The following is a 15,806-nucleotide window of genomic DNA, read 5'->3' as shown; positions in this document are numbered from 1 at the left end:
TGCTGTGTGTGTGGGTGGGGGGGAGATGAATCTGATCGCACCACAATTGCAACTTGGGTCCGCGGCCGTGTATGCGTGGACACGCACGTGCGCATGCACGTTAGGGAGCCACGTGTCACAATGTACTTAATTTGTACTTTATACACACACACGCGACGCCCGTGTGTGTGTGTGTGTGTTCGCGACGGGAGGATGTACCGTGGTGTGTGTGTGTGTGTGTGTGTGTGTGTGTGTGTGTGTGTGTCTGTGTTTGTGCGTGCTCCCGACGGGGGACGGCTCCGCCTGTTATATGCGCGGGTGTTTGTGTTCTGTGCCTCCACGACAGGATGTGCGTGTGTGTGTACACACGAATACACCATTGGTTCTCAAAGTGGGGTCCAGAGTTCCAGGGGGTCCCCAGCTAAATGATAGATTAGGCACCAAATGGACCCTTATGGGTCTGTCACTCTGAGAGTGTACAAATGGAACCAAATGGACTCTAAGGGGTCCATTTGGTTCCATTTGTACACTCTCAGAGTTAAATAAACATAGACTTTACTATATAAATTGGGGTCCAAGACATAGAAATGCCATTACATGGGGGTCCATAGCCCTAATGCATGTCAAACTGGGGGTCCTTGAAATTAAAATGGTTAAGATTCACTGCTAGAGCCGTAAAAAAATACGTCTCTTATGGGGGTCCCTGGCATATCTATCAAATGGGGGTCCGCGGGCTAACAAGTGTCAATTTGGGGGTCCTTGACATAAAAACGTTGGAGAACCACTGCACTACACAGTACACACTCACTTTCGATCCCTGATAAACTGTCTGTTCTCGGCCATTCTCCGTGCTGATATATATATATATATATATATATATATATATATATATATATATATATATATATATATATATATATATATATATATATACACGCCCGTGGGGAGGGGTGACGCAATGCGACCCGCGGGGGGGAGGAGGACGGGAAGCCACGACGGGGAGGAGGGGGGGAAGCCATGACGGGGAGGGGAGCCATGACGGGACGCGCGCGGGGGAGAAACCGCGCGACAGGACGTGCATTAACCCCAACTTTGCAACTACTTTCACCTGCGCCTTTCACCGGGTATGGTCTAGTATATATAATACCGGTATATAAGTAAAAGTACTCATTGTGCACAATGTCCCATTTCACAAGTTTCCAAATGTATAAAATCCTTTGAAAATAGCAGATCTACAAGCTCACGATGCGTCGCAGAGCTTGAAGATCGGCTATTTTCAAATGGCCGAAATGTATATAGGGCTGAAGTGGGTAATGTATGTCTTGTAATGATAATCAAAATCTACAAAGTAACTAAAGTTTTCAAATAATTGTAAGAGAGTAAAAGTACAATATTTGCCTCTGAGATGTAGTGGAGTAGAAGTAAAAGTATTGGAAAATGGAAATACTCAAGTAAAGTACAAATACCTCAAAATTGTACTTAAGTACAGTGCTTGAGTACATGTATTTAGTAACTTTCCACCACTGGTCATGGCAGTACTGTTAAGCGGCATCGTGATGCAGTGCTGCACGTGAAGAAGAAGACTTGAGCTAACTAATACTTAACTTTTTTCGTTTTTTATTTCTATATTAACCACGTGAACCTTAGCGTCCCTATTCTGGGGAAAACATTCGGCATAAATAGCCGATCTACATGCAAGCCAACACGTCGCAATGCAACTCGTTGTGAGCTTGTAGATCTGCAATTTTCGGCAAAGAGAATTTGTGTAGAGAGACGAAATGGGGAACTCCAGTCAAAGAATATAGGGCTTAAAGGTAGGGTAAGTGATATTTTTTGGTTAAAACAAAAAGTTTTGTACTAAAAGGTTAAAGCACTATATTCTGATAGTAATCATTGCTATAGAGTGTTTGTTCAGTCACAGGGGTCTCCCCGTCTCTCCAGCTCTTTAATAAACAGAAAATTCATTTTCAGGTAGGTGACAAAATCTCAGCCAATCAGGAGGAAGCACCCATTTTATCAGCTTCATTTTTATAGTGTTCCAGTCCAATAATTTCTTAGTGTCATCACTTCCAATTGCACTTGTTTAATCTATATCCTGACTGAGTTCTCTATCCTGATTGGATAAAATTGGAAATGAAACTGAACTGAAAATGCATTTTCTGTTTAATAAAGAGGTGGAGAGACGTGGAGACTCCCGTTACTGAACAAACACTCTATAGCAATGAGTGCTATAAGAATATAGAGCTACAGTATTTAACACTTATTTTAACCAAAGAAAATCACTTACCCTACCTTTAATAAAGAGGTGGAGAGACATGGAGACTCCTGTTACTGAACAAACACTGTATAGCAATGAGTGCTATAAGAATATAGAGCTATTTAACACTTATTTTAACCAAAGAAAATCACTACCTTTTAAGTAGTTAAAATAGCTGATTTTCAACAGATATCTGTTATAAGTCGGACATGATCATCTTGAGGTGAACTAAGCAGGACAGAGGCGATGAGATGAACTGTCACTAACTGACCACCCAAAATGCTGCCACACTTTGGTGTTGTAACCTGAGTGGATCATTCATGCCTCCTTTTTGGGTCAGACAGAGTGCATGATGTGGGTGCATGTTATGGACTTTTCATAAGCGCCGACATGTTCCAAGTCAGTTTTGCGGTCCATGATACCGTTGGTATACTGTCATAGGCATCCGTCCCTCTCTGCAGAGAACGTAACGATTCCGCGGCACTGCCGTGAATCCATGTGCTCTCTCTTAATTGTTTACTGGGTAATCACGTCCCACATTAACCACAGCTGATTGTGCTTATGTACAATTAACTTTATTTTAAATACTGTTTGCACACTCATAAAAGCCCCAGTGTTTTTAAAAGCTGCCTCATTATCTCATCGACCCACTGTCACTCTGCCCCGCCGCACACTGGAGGGGCTTTCACTAGCCACAAACTCTGAGGGGTCAGTGCCGTGGTGTGTGTGTGTGTGTGTGTGTGTGTGCGTGTGTGTTTTTGTGTGTGGTGCATTTTCTATGCTTGCCCCAAGGCTTATACTGCAGAGTTAGTGTTTTTTAGAGTGAGGACAGGCCAGAGGAGAAGGTCCTCATTAGCAGCCTGACTCTCCTGTGTCTCTGTATAGAGTACAGAAGTCCTGACGTCACTCGTTCATCCCCTGGTTCGTAAAGTAATTTCTCTACGGAGAATAACATTGGGTCATCTTAGAATCGTCTCATATAAGAATTGTGGTCCAAAAATAAACAAACTGTCTCTGCGATATTTTCAGGGAGGTGGCTCTGTATCGTTTATGATAGTCAGTCACTTATATTTGATACAGTCTGTTTCTGGCAAAAATTAACAAAACTAATTCGGCGGAAGTAATCGTTTTCTCACCGTCAGTTGATGCTTCATATTCATAAGAGTCAAACCGCCAGGATCATTTGTTTATTTTTGGAACAGAGTTTTTACGTGACGCGATATTAAAGACGTCTATGGGGATTCAGAATGGGGGTGGAAAACCGCGAACCAGGTAGGATGTGTAAATTACGTCAGACTTCAGTGCTCTATTGTGTTGACAAGGTACTTTTGGATGATCCTCTCGATTTGAGTGATAGCAGATTCCTATTCATGACCCCTTTCCAAGACCTTGAGATAGAACGTTGATGTAACAAACCCTTACAGATATCGGGCTAAACCTCTTTGCTCTTCACGTATAGGTTGAAGGAAGCTCAGGAGAACATCAAGAAAATCACTGCGGAGAAGCGCGTCGAAACGAAGAAGACCAACGCCAACAGTCTGGTAAGAGATGAAGGACACGGAGCAGAGAAACCAACCCCTACCTTGTTAGAGTTGAAAATGGTGCTCTTGGAAGCTTGACCACAATTCTTTTTAAACTTTAGTTACTAGTTACTTTGCAGATATAAATTATGATATTATGAAACATACATGAACCACTTTAGTCCTATTTTATACCTAGGCTATTCGAAAATAGCCGATCTACAAGCTCTTGTAGATCTGCTATTTTCAGCAGATTTTAGTACTTTTACTTTTGGTACTTAAAGTACATTTTGATGCGAATACTTTTGTACTTTTACTCAAGTAAATCTTTAATTCTGGACTTTTACTTGTAACAGAGTATTTCTATATTGCAGTATTGGTCCTTTTACTCAAATACAAAATGTGAGTACTTTTTCCACCACTGCTCTCGATTCTCTCCCAACAGAAAGAGCGACTCCGGCAGAAGGAAGCCAGCGTGTCCACCAGCTGAGCGAGACGATGAGTGACAGCGTGAGTGGAGGGGGGGGGGGGGGACTGGTGGCGGATGGAGAGAAGGGGAGAAGATGGCGTGTGTGAGGAACGTCCGCTGGCCTGGCTTCATCCCTCCTACATTCACCACCTGCCTCTGACCCAAATCCATACCTCATAGTGTAGTGTACCGCCTTCAGTGCCCCTTATAACCACTTGAACCCTAGCATAGCATCCCTATTCTGGGCATAATGGGTCATAATTTGGCAGAAAATAGGCGAACGTTCAGCGAAAACAGCCGTTCTGCAAGCCCACAAGGTGTCACGTTGTGATGCGTTGTGAGCTTATAGATCGGCTATTTTCAGAGAAGAGTTTCTTTGTAAAGGGAAAAGAATCAGGGGACCACCAAGGATAGAGCCCTGGGGGGACCCTGGTCAACGAAGTATATATACAGTAGGATTTAAGTGGTTAATGGAATCACACCCAAAAACCTCACTGGACCCTCACGAGACCCACTGCCGTAACCTGGACCGGACACAAGCACTCCGGTACCAACTGACCAAGGAACACCCACCACCGCCCCTTCTGCCACCTCCCCAGAAAACATGCACTTTGTGCGGGTCGCTTCCCTCAGGCTGGACCCCTCGTCCTGGAGGAAGAACTGCTCTCCAACCCCATGGGGGCCCTTTAGGGCACAAACCCCTCCTCTGAAGATGCCTCGTCGGCCTGCAGCGGGGATGCGACGGCTGACACTGCCGAAGTGATGGGAGTCCTAAAGCTCAAAGGTCGACCTCATTCATTCAGCCTGGCGTGACCTTTGGCGTGCCCAGCTTGTGAAAGGTCACGTGGGATCAGCTGGGTTCACAGCCATTCCAGCTGACATGCCCACAGTGATGGCCTCACGTGGGATATCCTCTCAGAGCTGAAAAACCTATTCATTCCTGTAGAGGTTCGACGTGAGACAAGCGTTTAAGACTAAATGTAATGTATATTCAAAACTTCATAGTTAGATTATGCAAATACTGCACACTAGTCTGTGTTATAGCTGTGTTATGTAAACAAATACGTCTGTCTGGTGATGTTTGCGCAAAGGAATGTCACTGTTGACAGAACCGATAACTCAGAAGGCAGTATTCCAAGAATGATTAGAGGTACCGTTCGAAAGCAATAGCCAATGTAGTTCTCTTTAACAAACAGCTTTCCGTCCACCATGGCTCATTACGAGTCATGTAAATACGTCTCATGTTGTGTCTCAGAGTTAGCGGGGGAGCGTGCGTTATGATCTGCCGATATAGGCCTGTAAGGAATATGATCTGGGCCACGCTGTGTGTCCAGATGAAAGACACATTGTACATGAAATGAAATCATGTGCGTGCTAATCACTAGGTGGATGTTTGGTGAGTATGTTCTGTTGTATACTGCACCAGACTGACCTCTCCTGGGAGAGCGCCAGACAGTGTTAGACTGCTGGCCTAGGCCCCAAAAACATGTGTGCGTGTGCACACGAACATGCGCGCGCACACACACACACACACACACACACACACACACACACACACACACACACACACACACACACACACACACACACACACACACACACACACACACACACACACACACACACACACACACACACACACAGACAGGCATTCACGCTCAAAGCCTAGAGGAACAAATAACCAGGAGAGAAAATGACAGATCTTAGTTGGCCCAGTAGCAATCTATCCAGTACATTAAGCATATATTATATAGACTTGTTAATCCCTCTTAATGAATGCTGTTCTTGTCATATGTTCTGTATATCATGGTCCTCTGCACTTTCCTGTGTCTCAACAGCTGTATGTAGTAGCTATAGCTATACCACATTCCCATTATGGTAACCGTGTACATAATTCAGATGTATTGCACTTTTTGGCACCTCTTTTCCTATGCAATATGATTTCCGTGCAAATGATAAGATGTATGAATTGTGCCACCTCATGATGAAAACATCCTTTTTGATTAGTTTAACTTTTTAAGAGAGCTGTAGTATATTTATTGAACTAAATGTTTTATTTTCACTATGTAAGATGTAAGCGTCGTTGAACAAAACAATAATATCCCTGGGTGCTTAGGGATAAGCCTCTATTTATGTAAAGAAAGGTTTATTTTATGCCAAAAACCATCAGCTTTATTCCCGTTGAGGGTGTATTTTTATATGAGTTTTGCTGTAACTGACTTGAAGAAGCTGACGGATGAAAGTTATTCTTTCATGTGGACGTTACTTGAATGTTAATGCCAAGATGTATCCCCAATGATTTACTTTAGAACTCAGATTGCAGGTTGAACAGCAGATACAAAGAAGTCAGTGGTGCTTTTAAATTTTCTGTTTAGACTGCATGTGGCTAGATGGATAAGAGTTATTTTTTGTTGTGTTATTAGAATCAATTAAGCATATCACCTGAAAATCGGTGAGCTTTGATATCAGACACAGGGTTGGTTATAATAGTATCTATAGTAAGACTGCACCTTTTATTAGTCTTAAGCCTAATTCATAGCCTATTCTGTGCAACGGTGTCGCTTACCGACAAGAACTGAACTTGTCGGCAAGCTACACCAGCGTGCAATGGACTATAAATTAAGCTTTACCCTCCTATAAGTCTTTCCCTTGTGTCATTTGTTTTGTGTGAAGACGAGATATTTCACAACCTTCAAATGTTTGACCCTAAATGTGTTCCAAAAAACACATTGATCTGAAGCTGATCTAGAAATTGTTCCAGCCTATAGCCTATACTGTCCAATGTCCATCTAGCTCTTGTGTAGGTGCTCTTATCATTTTATGTCATTGTTTTCGAGAGTACAAACATCAAAGAAATGGATTCAAACATGGATTTAGCCTACAAACTCTTAAAAGAAACATTTGGATGGAGTATTCCATGCATGGAAAGATGTGTTGACACAACTTTTCTATTCTGTCTAGCCTACTTTATACACACAGAGCCAAATAAAGGTGATTATATTCATCTGAGAGACTTGAGTCTTGGGAGATTTATTTTTAGATGTAGGATCACTATTAAAAAACAAACAAACATTTTGTGTGGATAATTTGACAGCAAGTCTTAAAACGAACAGGCCAAGATAAATGATATAACAAATGCACAATGCCTTATGGATTCATTTTTGAAAACATTTCCCTCCACTGGGCAAGGGATTTTCACAATTGAACCCCCTTTGATTATTAAGGCAGAAAATGTAATTGGTTTATAGGTGCATGCACGTGTGCTCCATACATCCCAAAGCATAAATACATGTATTGATACTGTAAGGAATATTGTTTGTCATAATAAATGTTTGGGTGTAAAAACATATGCCACATTGCCAAGTACTGGACTTTAGATTTTTTTTCTGAATCCTGACAGAAGTGAGAACCTGAATGACGTCGATCCAAGAGGTTGGAAACGTTTTCTGGACGGCAAGTAATCTCTTCTTTCCCCCTCTTTCCTCGTAAATGTCTGTACTTTCATAATAAATGTAGGCTATTTCCAACACGTAAGAAAGCTATAAACGTGTAAACCACAGTAAGGGTTGACTCAAGGGAAGAGAAAACTTGGCAATATGGTTTTATTTGATACTTTGGGTTATTCGTAAATGACAAAAGATGATTTATCTCTTTCATTTTAGGCACTTTGTTGCACCTTATAGCTGACACCTAATAAAAGTAGTACAGTATATCCACAACCATCCAGACTAGCCTATTTCATTTTATTTTTGTCCAAGATTAACTTACTCCGAGCAAATAAATCGGTAACATTAATGGTAGTGGCTTTACATTTTACAACTATTTAATAACAACGTCCTATATAGGCCTAAACCAAGACATGTACATGGTACGCTTTCGTCAAAAGAGCATTGCCTGATAACGATTTATGTAATCGAGAGGGCATCAACGTACAAAAAATAGCCCTGCTCATATATTTATGTCCAGCCAACTGGACATTAATCAACAGGAATCAATTAAGAACACTTAACATGTCATAGCATCCCATCACATTGAATAACATCGCCACTCGTCCATCATACTCCACATAGTGGAAACTACCCATTAAGCAATCATTATATAAACACGTACTACTACAACATTACACATGTAGACTGGAAGTTTCATGTCACAATGGGTGGGGGGTTATGTTTGCCCATAACGGCAAGTTACTTAAATAAAACGGTCCAATTTAGGCTACTGGTATGCAGTGGTATAAAGTAACTAAGTACATTTACTCAAGTACTGTACTTAAGTACAATTTTGAGGTATTTTTACTTTACTGGAGTATTTCCAATTTTCAGTACATTTACTTCTACTCCACTACATCTCAAAGGCAAATATAGTACTTTTACTCCACTATAATTGTTTTAAGTTACTTTGTAGATATTGATTATTATTACAAAACATACATTAACCACTTCAGCCCTATATACATTTCGCCCATTTGAAAATAGCCGATCTATAAGCTCACATTGAGCTTAATTGTAGATTTGCTATTTTCAAAAGATTTTTATACATTTGAAAACTTGTGAATCAGGACATTCTGCATAATGAGTACTTGTAACAGAGTATTTCTACATTGCAGTATTGATACTTTTACTTAAGTAAAAAACATGTGTACCTTTTCCACCACTGCTGGTATGTGAGTGAGTGCCATGCGTAAAAACATCCCCATTCCCATGTTCAGATCCCCGTGCAACAATGTTTCTCGTTTTCTAGTTTGGTGAGAAAAAAAATTGAAATGTTGAAAGTCTGTTTTACAACTCACATGCCCACTGATCTGATCTGTACACACACACACACACACACACACACACACACACACACACACACACACACACACACACACACACACACACACACACACACACACACACCGTGTAAGAAGATACATGAGTGCATGTAGTACACTGTTTCCCAAACAGTGGGACGGGACCCATTTGTAGGTCACGGACACATTTTCACATTTTTATAACTCCCCCCAAAAAGCAACATTCTTCATGAATAAAAAGAAAAATCAACGATTTTCCAAAATAATTTCACGAATAAATTGAAAAAAGGAAAAAATCGAAGAAATTACATAAATTAGAAAACAAATGTTTAAAGAAGTAGCCTAGTGCAAATAGCTATCTACATGCTCACAACATGGCATGAAGCATGGCGTTGTGAGCTTGTAGATCTGCTATTTTCACTATTTCAACTATGGTGACTATTATAGTTTGGTCAATATTGTTGATTCTGAATCTTACCCTTTTCCGGACATCGTATCCAAAAAGTAAACGTATCCCCCCCTGCTCTCAGATGTTTGACATTTTAGCGGTCAAGAACATTTTACCGACAGGTTGAAACAAGCGTTTAAATCGCTTTTTTTAGTCAGCCTGTGGCCATGTTTTCCCAATGCAACTTTTATAACGGGAGCAGTAGGCAGCGCATGCGGACGGGGGGTTGACTGGCCACAGGCTGACTAAAAAAGCGATTTAAACGCTTGTTTCAACCCGTCGCTTTGATTTTCTTGACCGCTAAAATGTAAAACATCTGAGAGCAGGAGGGAATACCTTTACTCTTTGGATACGATGTGCGGAAAGAGGTAAGAAGCACTCTACGCAGCGGGACCTCATCTACAGCTCTTTTAGTCCAAGTCTATGGATACGCAGCCGCAGCGGCACGGCTTGACGCACTGGATGCGTTTCCCAAACAGTGGGTCGGGGACCCATTTGTTGGTGGCGGATCCATTTTCGTGGGTCGTGTGTGAATATCCCTTTTATGATTTGTTTCCTAATTTTCTTTCATTCTTTTTAAAGGATTTTCTAAAGATTTCCACAAAAAATCACACCTTTTCATGCCTTAAAAACATATAGGCCTAAAGACATTTTCCTAAGAACAATATCATGAGTAAAATAAAATAAAAAAGAATCAAAGAAATTCCCTAAATTAGAAAACAAATGTTTAAAGAAGTAGTGAAAATAGCCGATCTGCAAGCTCACAACGCGTGGAGCATCGCACTGTGCGCTTGTAGATCTGATATTTTCACTATAGTTTGGGGTCCCGGGCAGACATAATGTGTAGGCCTAGTGTCTGTTTGTATGTATGGTCCTCGCGGGCGGATCGGCAGAATATATCCCCCAGATGGAGATAGGTGTGTGTAGCCTATATTCTTTCTTCTTCTCTGATCCAGTCTTTGAATAATAACACAAAAGTCATTCTCTCTCTCTCTCTCTCTCTCTCTCTCTCTCTCTCTCTCTCTCTCTCTCTCTCTCTCTCTCTCTCTCTCTCTCTCTCTCAGTCCAGGTCTATGGAGACGCAGCGGCACTGCTTGACGCGCTGGATGCGTTTCTTCTTGGTGGCCGGCTGCTGTTCGGGGCAGTTCCAGTTCAGCGTGAACGTCATGGTGGTATAACAGTCGTGCAGTCCAATAAACAGTCCGATTTAGGCTACTGGTATGCAGTTGTGTAAAGTAACTAAGTAACTACTGTACTTAAGTTAAAAAAAAAGAAGGTATTTGAGTATTTCCAATTTTCAGTAGGCTACTTTTACTTCTAGACTACTCCACTACATTTAATAAAGGCAAATATTGTACTTTTACTCCACTACTCTTATTTGACGTTACTAATTACTTTGTAGATTTTGATTATTTATCACAAAACATAGCCTAGGCCTACATTAACCACTTCAGCGGCCATTTGAAAATAGCTGATCTACAAGGACATTCTGCATAACGAGTACTTTCTACTTTTGGTAGGCTACTTTAAGTACATTTTGATACCAATACTTTTGTACTTTTACTCAAGTAAACTTGGAATTCCGGACTTTTACTTGTAACGGAGTATTTCTACATTGCAGTATTGATACTTTTACTTAAGTTTTTTAAAAAAAGAAAAAAAGAGTAGCCTACTTTTTCCACCACTGCTGGTATGTGTGAGTAAGTGCCGTGCGTAAAAAGAAAAGAAAAACGTGCCCATTCCCATGTTGGTTCACACAGCGGAGGAGGGAGAGGTTCCAGATCGGAGCTAATAACATATCTCTTTTTTTTAGTCCAGGTCTATGGAGACGCAGCGGCACTGCTTGACGCGCTGGATGCGCTTCTTCTTGGTGCTCGGCTGCTGGTCGGGGCAGTTGAGCGTGAACGTCATGGTGGTGAAGCGCTTGGGCTTGCAGAACGAGCACGACTGGAACGCGCCCTCCTCGCGGCGCACGTGCCGCGGGATGTAGAAGGAGTTGCACTGTCCGTAGCAGAAGCGGTTGATGACGGTGCGGCTGACGCAGCCCTCCTCGTGGATGGTCTGCTTCAGCGGCTGCGTCTTGCACCAGTCGCGCTTCAGGTAGCGGCGCTCCGTGACGTGCAGCGCCTCCTGGCTGGACTCCAGCACCTAATGATAATGATGATAATAATAATAACTAGAAAGTACTGTTCCTGAAGAAACAGTGTGGGATCGCTAAGAATGTTGATAGTATCACACTAGAAAGTATACTGTTCCTGATTAATTAATTAATTAATTACCTCATATTGTGATGTCACGTGAAGCTTGACCAATCCAAAAACGGGCGGAATAATAATAATAACTAGAAAGTATACTGTTCCTGAAGAAACAGTGTGGGATCGCTAAGAATGTTGATAGTATCACACTAGAAAGTATCTAGTTGATCGCTAAAGCGATCCCACAATAATAATAACTAGTGAAGATAACATTAGGGTGATCATAAAGCGATCCCACAATAATAATGCATTTTTAATGTATAACACAACTTTACCTTTGAATAGCCAAAGTATAAAATATGGGACCCCACTTTGAGAACCAATGTGGTTTAAAATGCAAAAGGGCATGGCATAAAAACAGCATAGGCAACCAAACAATTACATGGGACCCAACTACTAGGCTAAAGTAAAAGGGTCAAATTAAAACTATAGGTAAAAACAGGGCAAAAAAGACCCAAGAATGATTAAGAAAATGCTTTGCAAAAAGGTAGTTTTTTTTTAAGTGGACTGTGGTGCTCTCAGGTGTTCAGGGAGGGCATTCCACAGACATGGGCTCTATGGCAGAAGGCCCGGTCGCCCATGGTGCGGAGCTTGGTGTTGAGACAAGGAGAGGAGAAGGTTGGTGTTATGGGGACAAGGAGAAGGTTGGTGTTGGGGACAAGGAGAAGGTTGTGTTGGCCGGCCGGAGACAAGGAGAAGGTTGGTTTTGGGGACAAGGAGAAGGTTGGTGTTGGGGACAAGGAGAAGGTTGGTGTTATGGGGACAAGGAGAAGGTTGGTGTTATACAAGGAGAAGGTTGGTGTTGGAAGAGCAGCGGCTTTGAGTGGCTGGTTTTAGGGCAAGGGGTTCTTTGAGGTGCAGGGGGGGGGGCATTGCCGTAGATGCACTGATGTGTGAGAAGGGAAATCTACCTCCTCGGCGGCTGATGGCGGCACGGCCGCTGAGCCCTGATGCCTTCGCCTGGAGGAGCCCGATGAGCCTCCTCCTCCTCCTCCTCCTGCTCCTCCTCCTCCTCCAGCAGCCGGAGCAGGAGGAGGCCCAGGCTGCTGCTCCGATTCGTTCGGGTTGTTCTTGTCAGGATGAGGGATGGCGCCGGCCTGCGAGCCCCGGTTCCTCTTGGAGTCCACGGGAGAGGACAGCAGGCCCAGGATGAGAGCCATGCCGCAGAGGAGGCGTGTTGAGCTCGCCATCCTGTTGGGACAGATAAGGGAATGATTAATCGCCGTAACCGGAAGGCTCGCCCCAAAACACGCTCGTGGACTGCTTGCCCCCCCACCCCCCCAGCGGTTCTTGTATTCTTGTATTTGTTTTACTGACGATAAGGTTATAGGAATAAGTTTAGGTTTAGGCATAGTTTTACTGAGGTTACGTTTAGGAATAAGATTATAGGTTTAGGCATAGTTTACTTCATACCAGTAACCTGTAAGCTGATTGTATGACGTTCTGTATAGTAGTGTGTATATCTGTCTGTCTCTTATATGTATCATGATTTGTGTGCATGGGGATCTCATTTTAAACAAGCTTAGTGCTTTATGAGTTTAGTAGACCTTGTATTGTGAATTTGTACTTCCATGTAGCCTACTGTTGTTCTCATGTCTTACCTACTAAAAGTACATCAATCAATCAATCAATCAGGTTACGTTTAGGAATAAGGTTAGGTTTAGGCATAGTTTACTGAGGTTACGTTTAGGAATAAGGTTAGGTTTAAGCATAGTTTTACTGAGGTTACGTTTAGGAATAAGGTTAGGTTTAGGCATAGTTTTACTGAGGTTACGTTTAGGAATAAGGTTAGGTTTAGGCATAGTTTACTGAGGTTACGTTTAGGAATAAGGTTAGGTTTAAGCATAGTTTTACTGAGGTTACGTTTAGGAATAAGGTTAGGTTTAGGCATAGTTTACTGAGGTTACGTTTAGGAATAAGGTTAGGTTTAGCCGAAACCTAACCTTATTCCTAAATGTAACCTCAGTAAAACTATGCCAAAACCGTTTAGGCATAGTTTTAGGTTACGTTTAGGAATACCAGGTGGCGACCATTCCGAGGTCACCGGATTTGCCTGGGGTAACTGTGCTTTGGGGCGAGGGTTTTGGTATTCTGATTAATCTGTAAACCCTTTCAACACTGTTGGAGTGTGATAGACATGTTCAAAAACCTTTGGATTTCAAGGACACCCTGTTATAGGCCACAGACCCTCATGACTAGATGTTGTATCTCTGGCTGGGACCACAATATTTTAATTGTCAATACATGATTTGGTCCGATGGGGCAGTGGTTCTCAAAGTTGATTCCATGGACTCCTCAGGTCAAGTCTGTAACTGACAACGTTTGGTTCCATTTGTACACGGTCAGAGTTAAGGGGATACTTTGAAATGTAAAGGTTTGAGAACCATTAAGATATAGGGTATGGTCTGTCATTTGGTCCAGAATTCCCTTACTGTCTCTGACCATCATGGAGATAAGTCTAGTGAAACCAATCAAACTAACCATTAATAACCAACCAATACAACTGAAGATCTGACTATCAATCATCTAGCTGGGGACCCCCTGGGACCCCCCGCCGAGAACCACTGTGTTACACACAACAACAACAACAACAACAACAACAACAACAACAACAACGATCCAAAGGTTTACGCTGCGTAATTACGCACAGTGATAACTAGTTTTAATTGACTTATATGGACAGAACGAGGATATCGTGTAGAATTAATAATCATCTCCTAATTGACACGTTATGACTGCTGGAGCATGCGGTCTTTCCTCACACTTGTGCATGATTGCGCAATACGCATGGATATACAACCATAAGCCTATTCGTTATTATTAATACGCATGCATACAACCATAAACCAATATTAGCATAACCTTTTTTTTCTAATTATGTTGACTATAGGTGACCATGGTCGTGTTCAAGTCTATTCAATTAATTGAAATAATATTTGTTTCCATTTTCCAGGGAGAAGCCTAATACTGAACTTGATCTAATAGGCTACTCCATGGAAATGAGTCTCACGACTTTGTAGTGTTTTATTATATCCTTGACGTTTCTCTGATAAACGTAAACATGCGTTTTCTCTTATGACGTCTAATATTTGTGTTTTAGGTTATTGGATTTTTAGATAGGCAATTGCATTTTTTTTTTTAGATTTGAAGTTTCATCATTGTAATCAGCAAAATAATTCAGTGTTTTAATGGCACATGTCTTTTTAAACATCTGTGATCATGCTGAAAGCTGAATAAACATAAATACATATTAAATCCAATCAAAATTCAACAGACTTCCCTTAAAGACAGTCATGCTCCCGAATATATATTCCAAATCCACTAACCTGTTGTGAGCATCCACGTATAATAGCCACAAATCAGATGATATCCGTGGGCCCTTTAGAATTGGTTCCGAGGAGGAGTGAGATAATAGCCGATAACGTGGACTGTCCACGGCCACAGAGCAGCTATGGGGTGGGTGTCTGGATGGGACTGATGGTGGGTGTCTGGGTGGGAGGGAGACCAGCGGGATCCATCCATAGAGGGAGGCTGGTGGGGGTTTTAATACAAATTGCTCCAGCGCCGGACTGTCTCCTTTTTAAATGTCTGCCAGCTGAGATGTGCCTCTACATCACAACACCATCCCTCTACATTATCATTGGCTAAGACTTGATGTGGAGGGGGGGGGGGGGGGGGGGGGTGGTCAAAACTATCCGCCCTCCTCCTCCTCAACACTCTTCCCTGTCTGTGAACCCACTTGAAGAAAACACTGCGCAAGCATGCAGTGATGATGGAAGAAGTACTCACTTTTTCTTTTTTTTTAACTTAAAAAGTAAAAGTATCAATACCACAATGTAAAGACAATTGTCTGTTACAAGTAAAAGGCCCAAAGTTGGATTCATGATGATTGCACAGAATTATGAACAAGATTTAGATGTACGTGACTGACATTCCCCAAGTGCAGTTAATTTTGGGGGTCCTTGACGTGAAAAAGTTTGAGAACCACTATAGGCTATACCTTATTACTATTAGTCCTATACATTTTTAAAAACGGCATGTCTAGATTTTTCTTTTCTTCAAACAGTCTGCGTCACAGACATCGAT

At 41.9% G+C, this 15,806-nt stretch overlaps 2 protein-coding genes across 3 annotated transcripts in view; one reads left to right on the top strand and one right to left on the bottom strand.

Moving 5' to 3' along the window:
• LOC311036541 (formin) overlaps window positions 1-7,574 on the top strand; it is a 75,246-nt gene extending 67,672 nt beyond the window's left edge. Inside the window, exons 16-17 of the mRNA XM_084045279.1 lie at window positions 3,696-3,777; window positions 4,202-7,574. Coding sequence (XP_083901405.1) covers window positions 3,696-3,777; window positions 4,202-4,246 — 127 coding nt within the window. The 3' untranslated portion in view covers window positions 4,247-7,574. The remainder of the gene's footprint in view (window positions 1-3,695; window positions 3,778-4,201) is intronic.
• A 2,103-nt stretch (window positions 7,575-9,677) lies between these two features.
• On the bottom strand, window positions 9,678-15,245 carry grem1b (gremlin 1b). 2 transcript variants are annotated; one of them, XR_014599791.1, is made up of 4 exons: window positions 15,047-15,245; window positions 12,632-12,911; window positions 10,838-11,613; window positions 10,745-10,782 (listed from the first exon to the last, which is right to left on the bottom strand). XR_014599791.1 is itself a non-coding variant. In XM_084044303.1 (3 exons), exons 2-3 carry the CDS (start codon window positions 12,908-12,910, stop codon window positions 11,275-11,277), a joined length of 618 nt encoding a protein of 205 aa, XP_083900429.1. In that variant the 5' UTR covers window position 12,911; window positions 15,047-15,245; the 3' UTR covers window positions 9,678-11,274. The 2 variants fall into 2 exon arrangements, 1 of the variants encoding a protein (XP_083900429.1); XM_084044303.1 differs by having other exon boundaries at window positions 9,678-11,613.
• Window positions 15,246-15,806: the final 561 nt, after the last annotated feature.

This window comes from Gymnoscopelus microlampas, assembly GCF_963454915.1.
Source record: "Gymnoscopelus microlampas genome assembly, chromosome: 20".
NCBI lineage: Eukaryota > Metazoa > Chordata > Actinopteri > Myctophiformes > Myctophidae > Gymnoscopelus > Gymnoscopelus microlampas.
The sequence above is the reverse complement of the archived record's forward strand: the minus strand, read 5'-3'. Positions and strand labels throughout refer to the sequence as shown.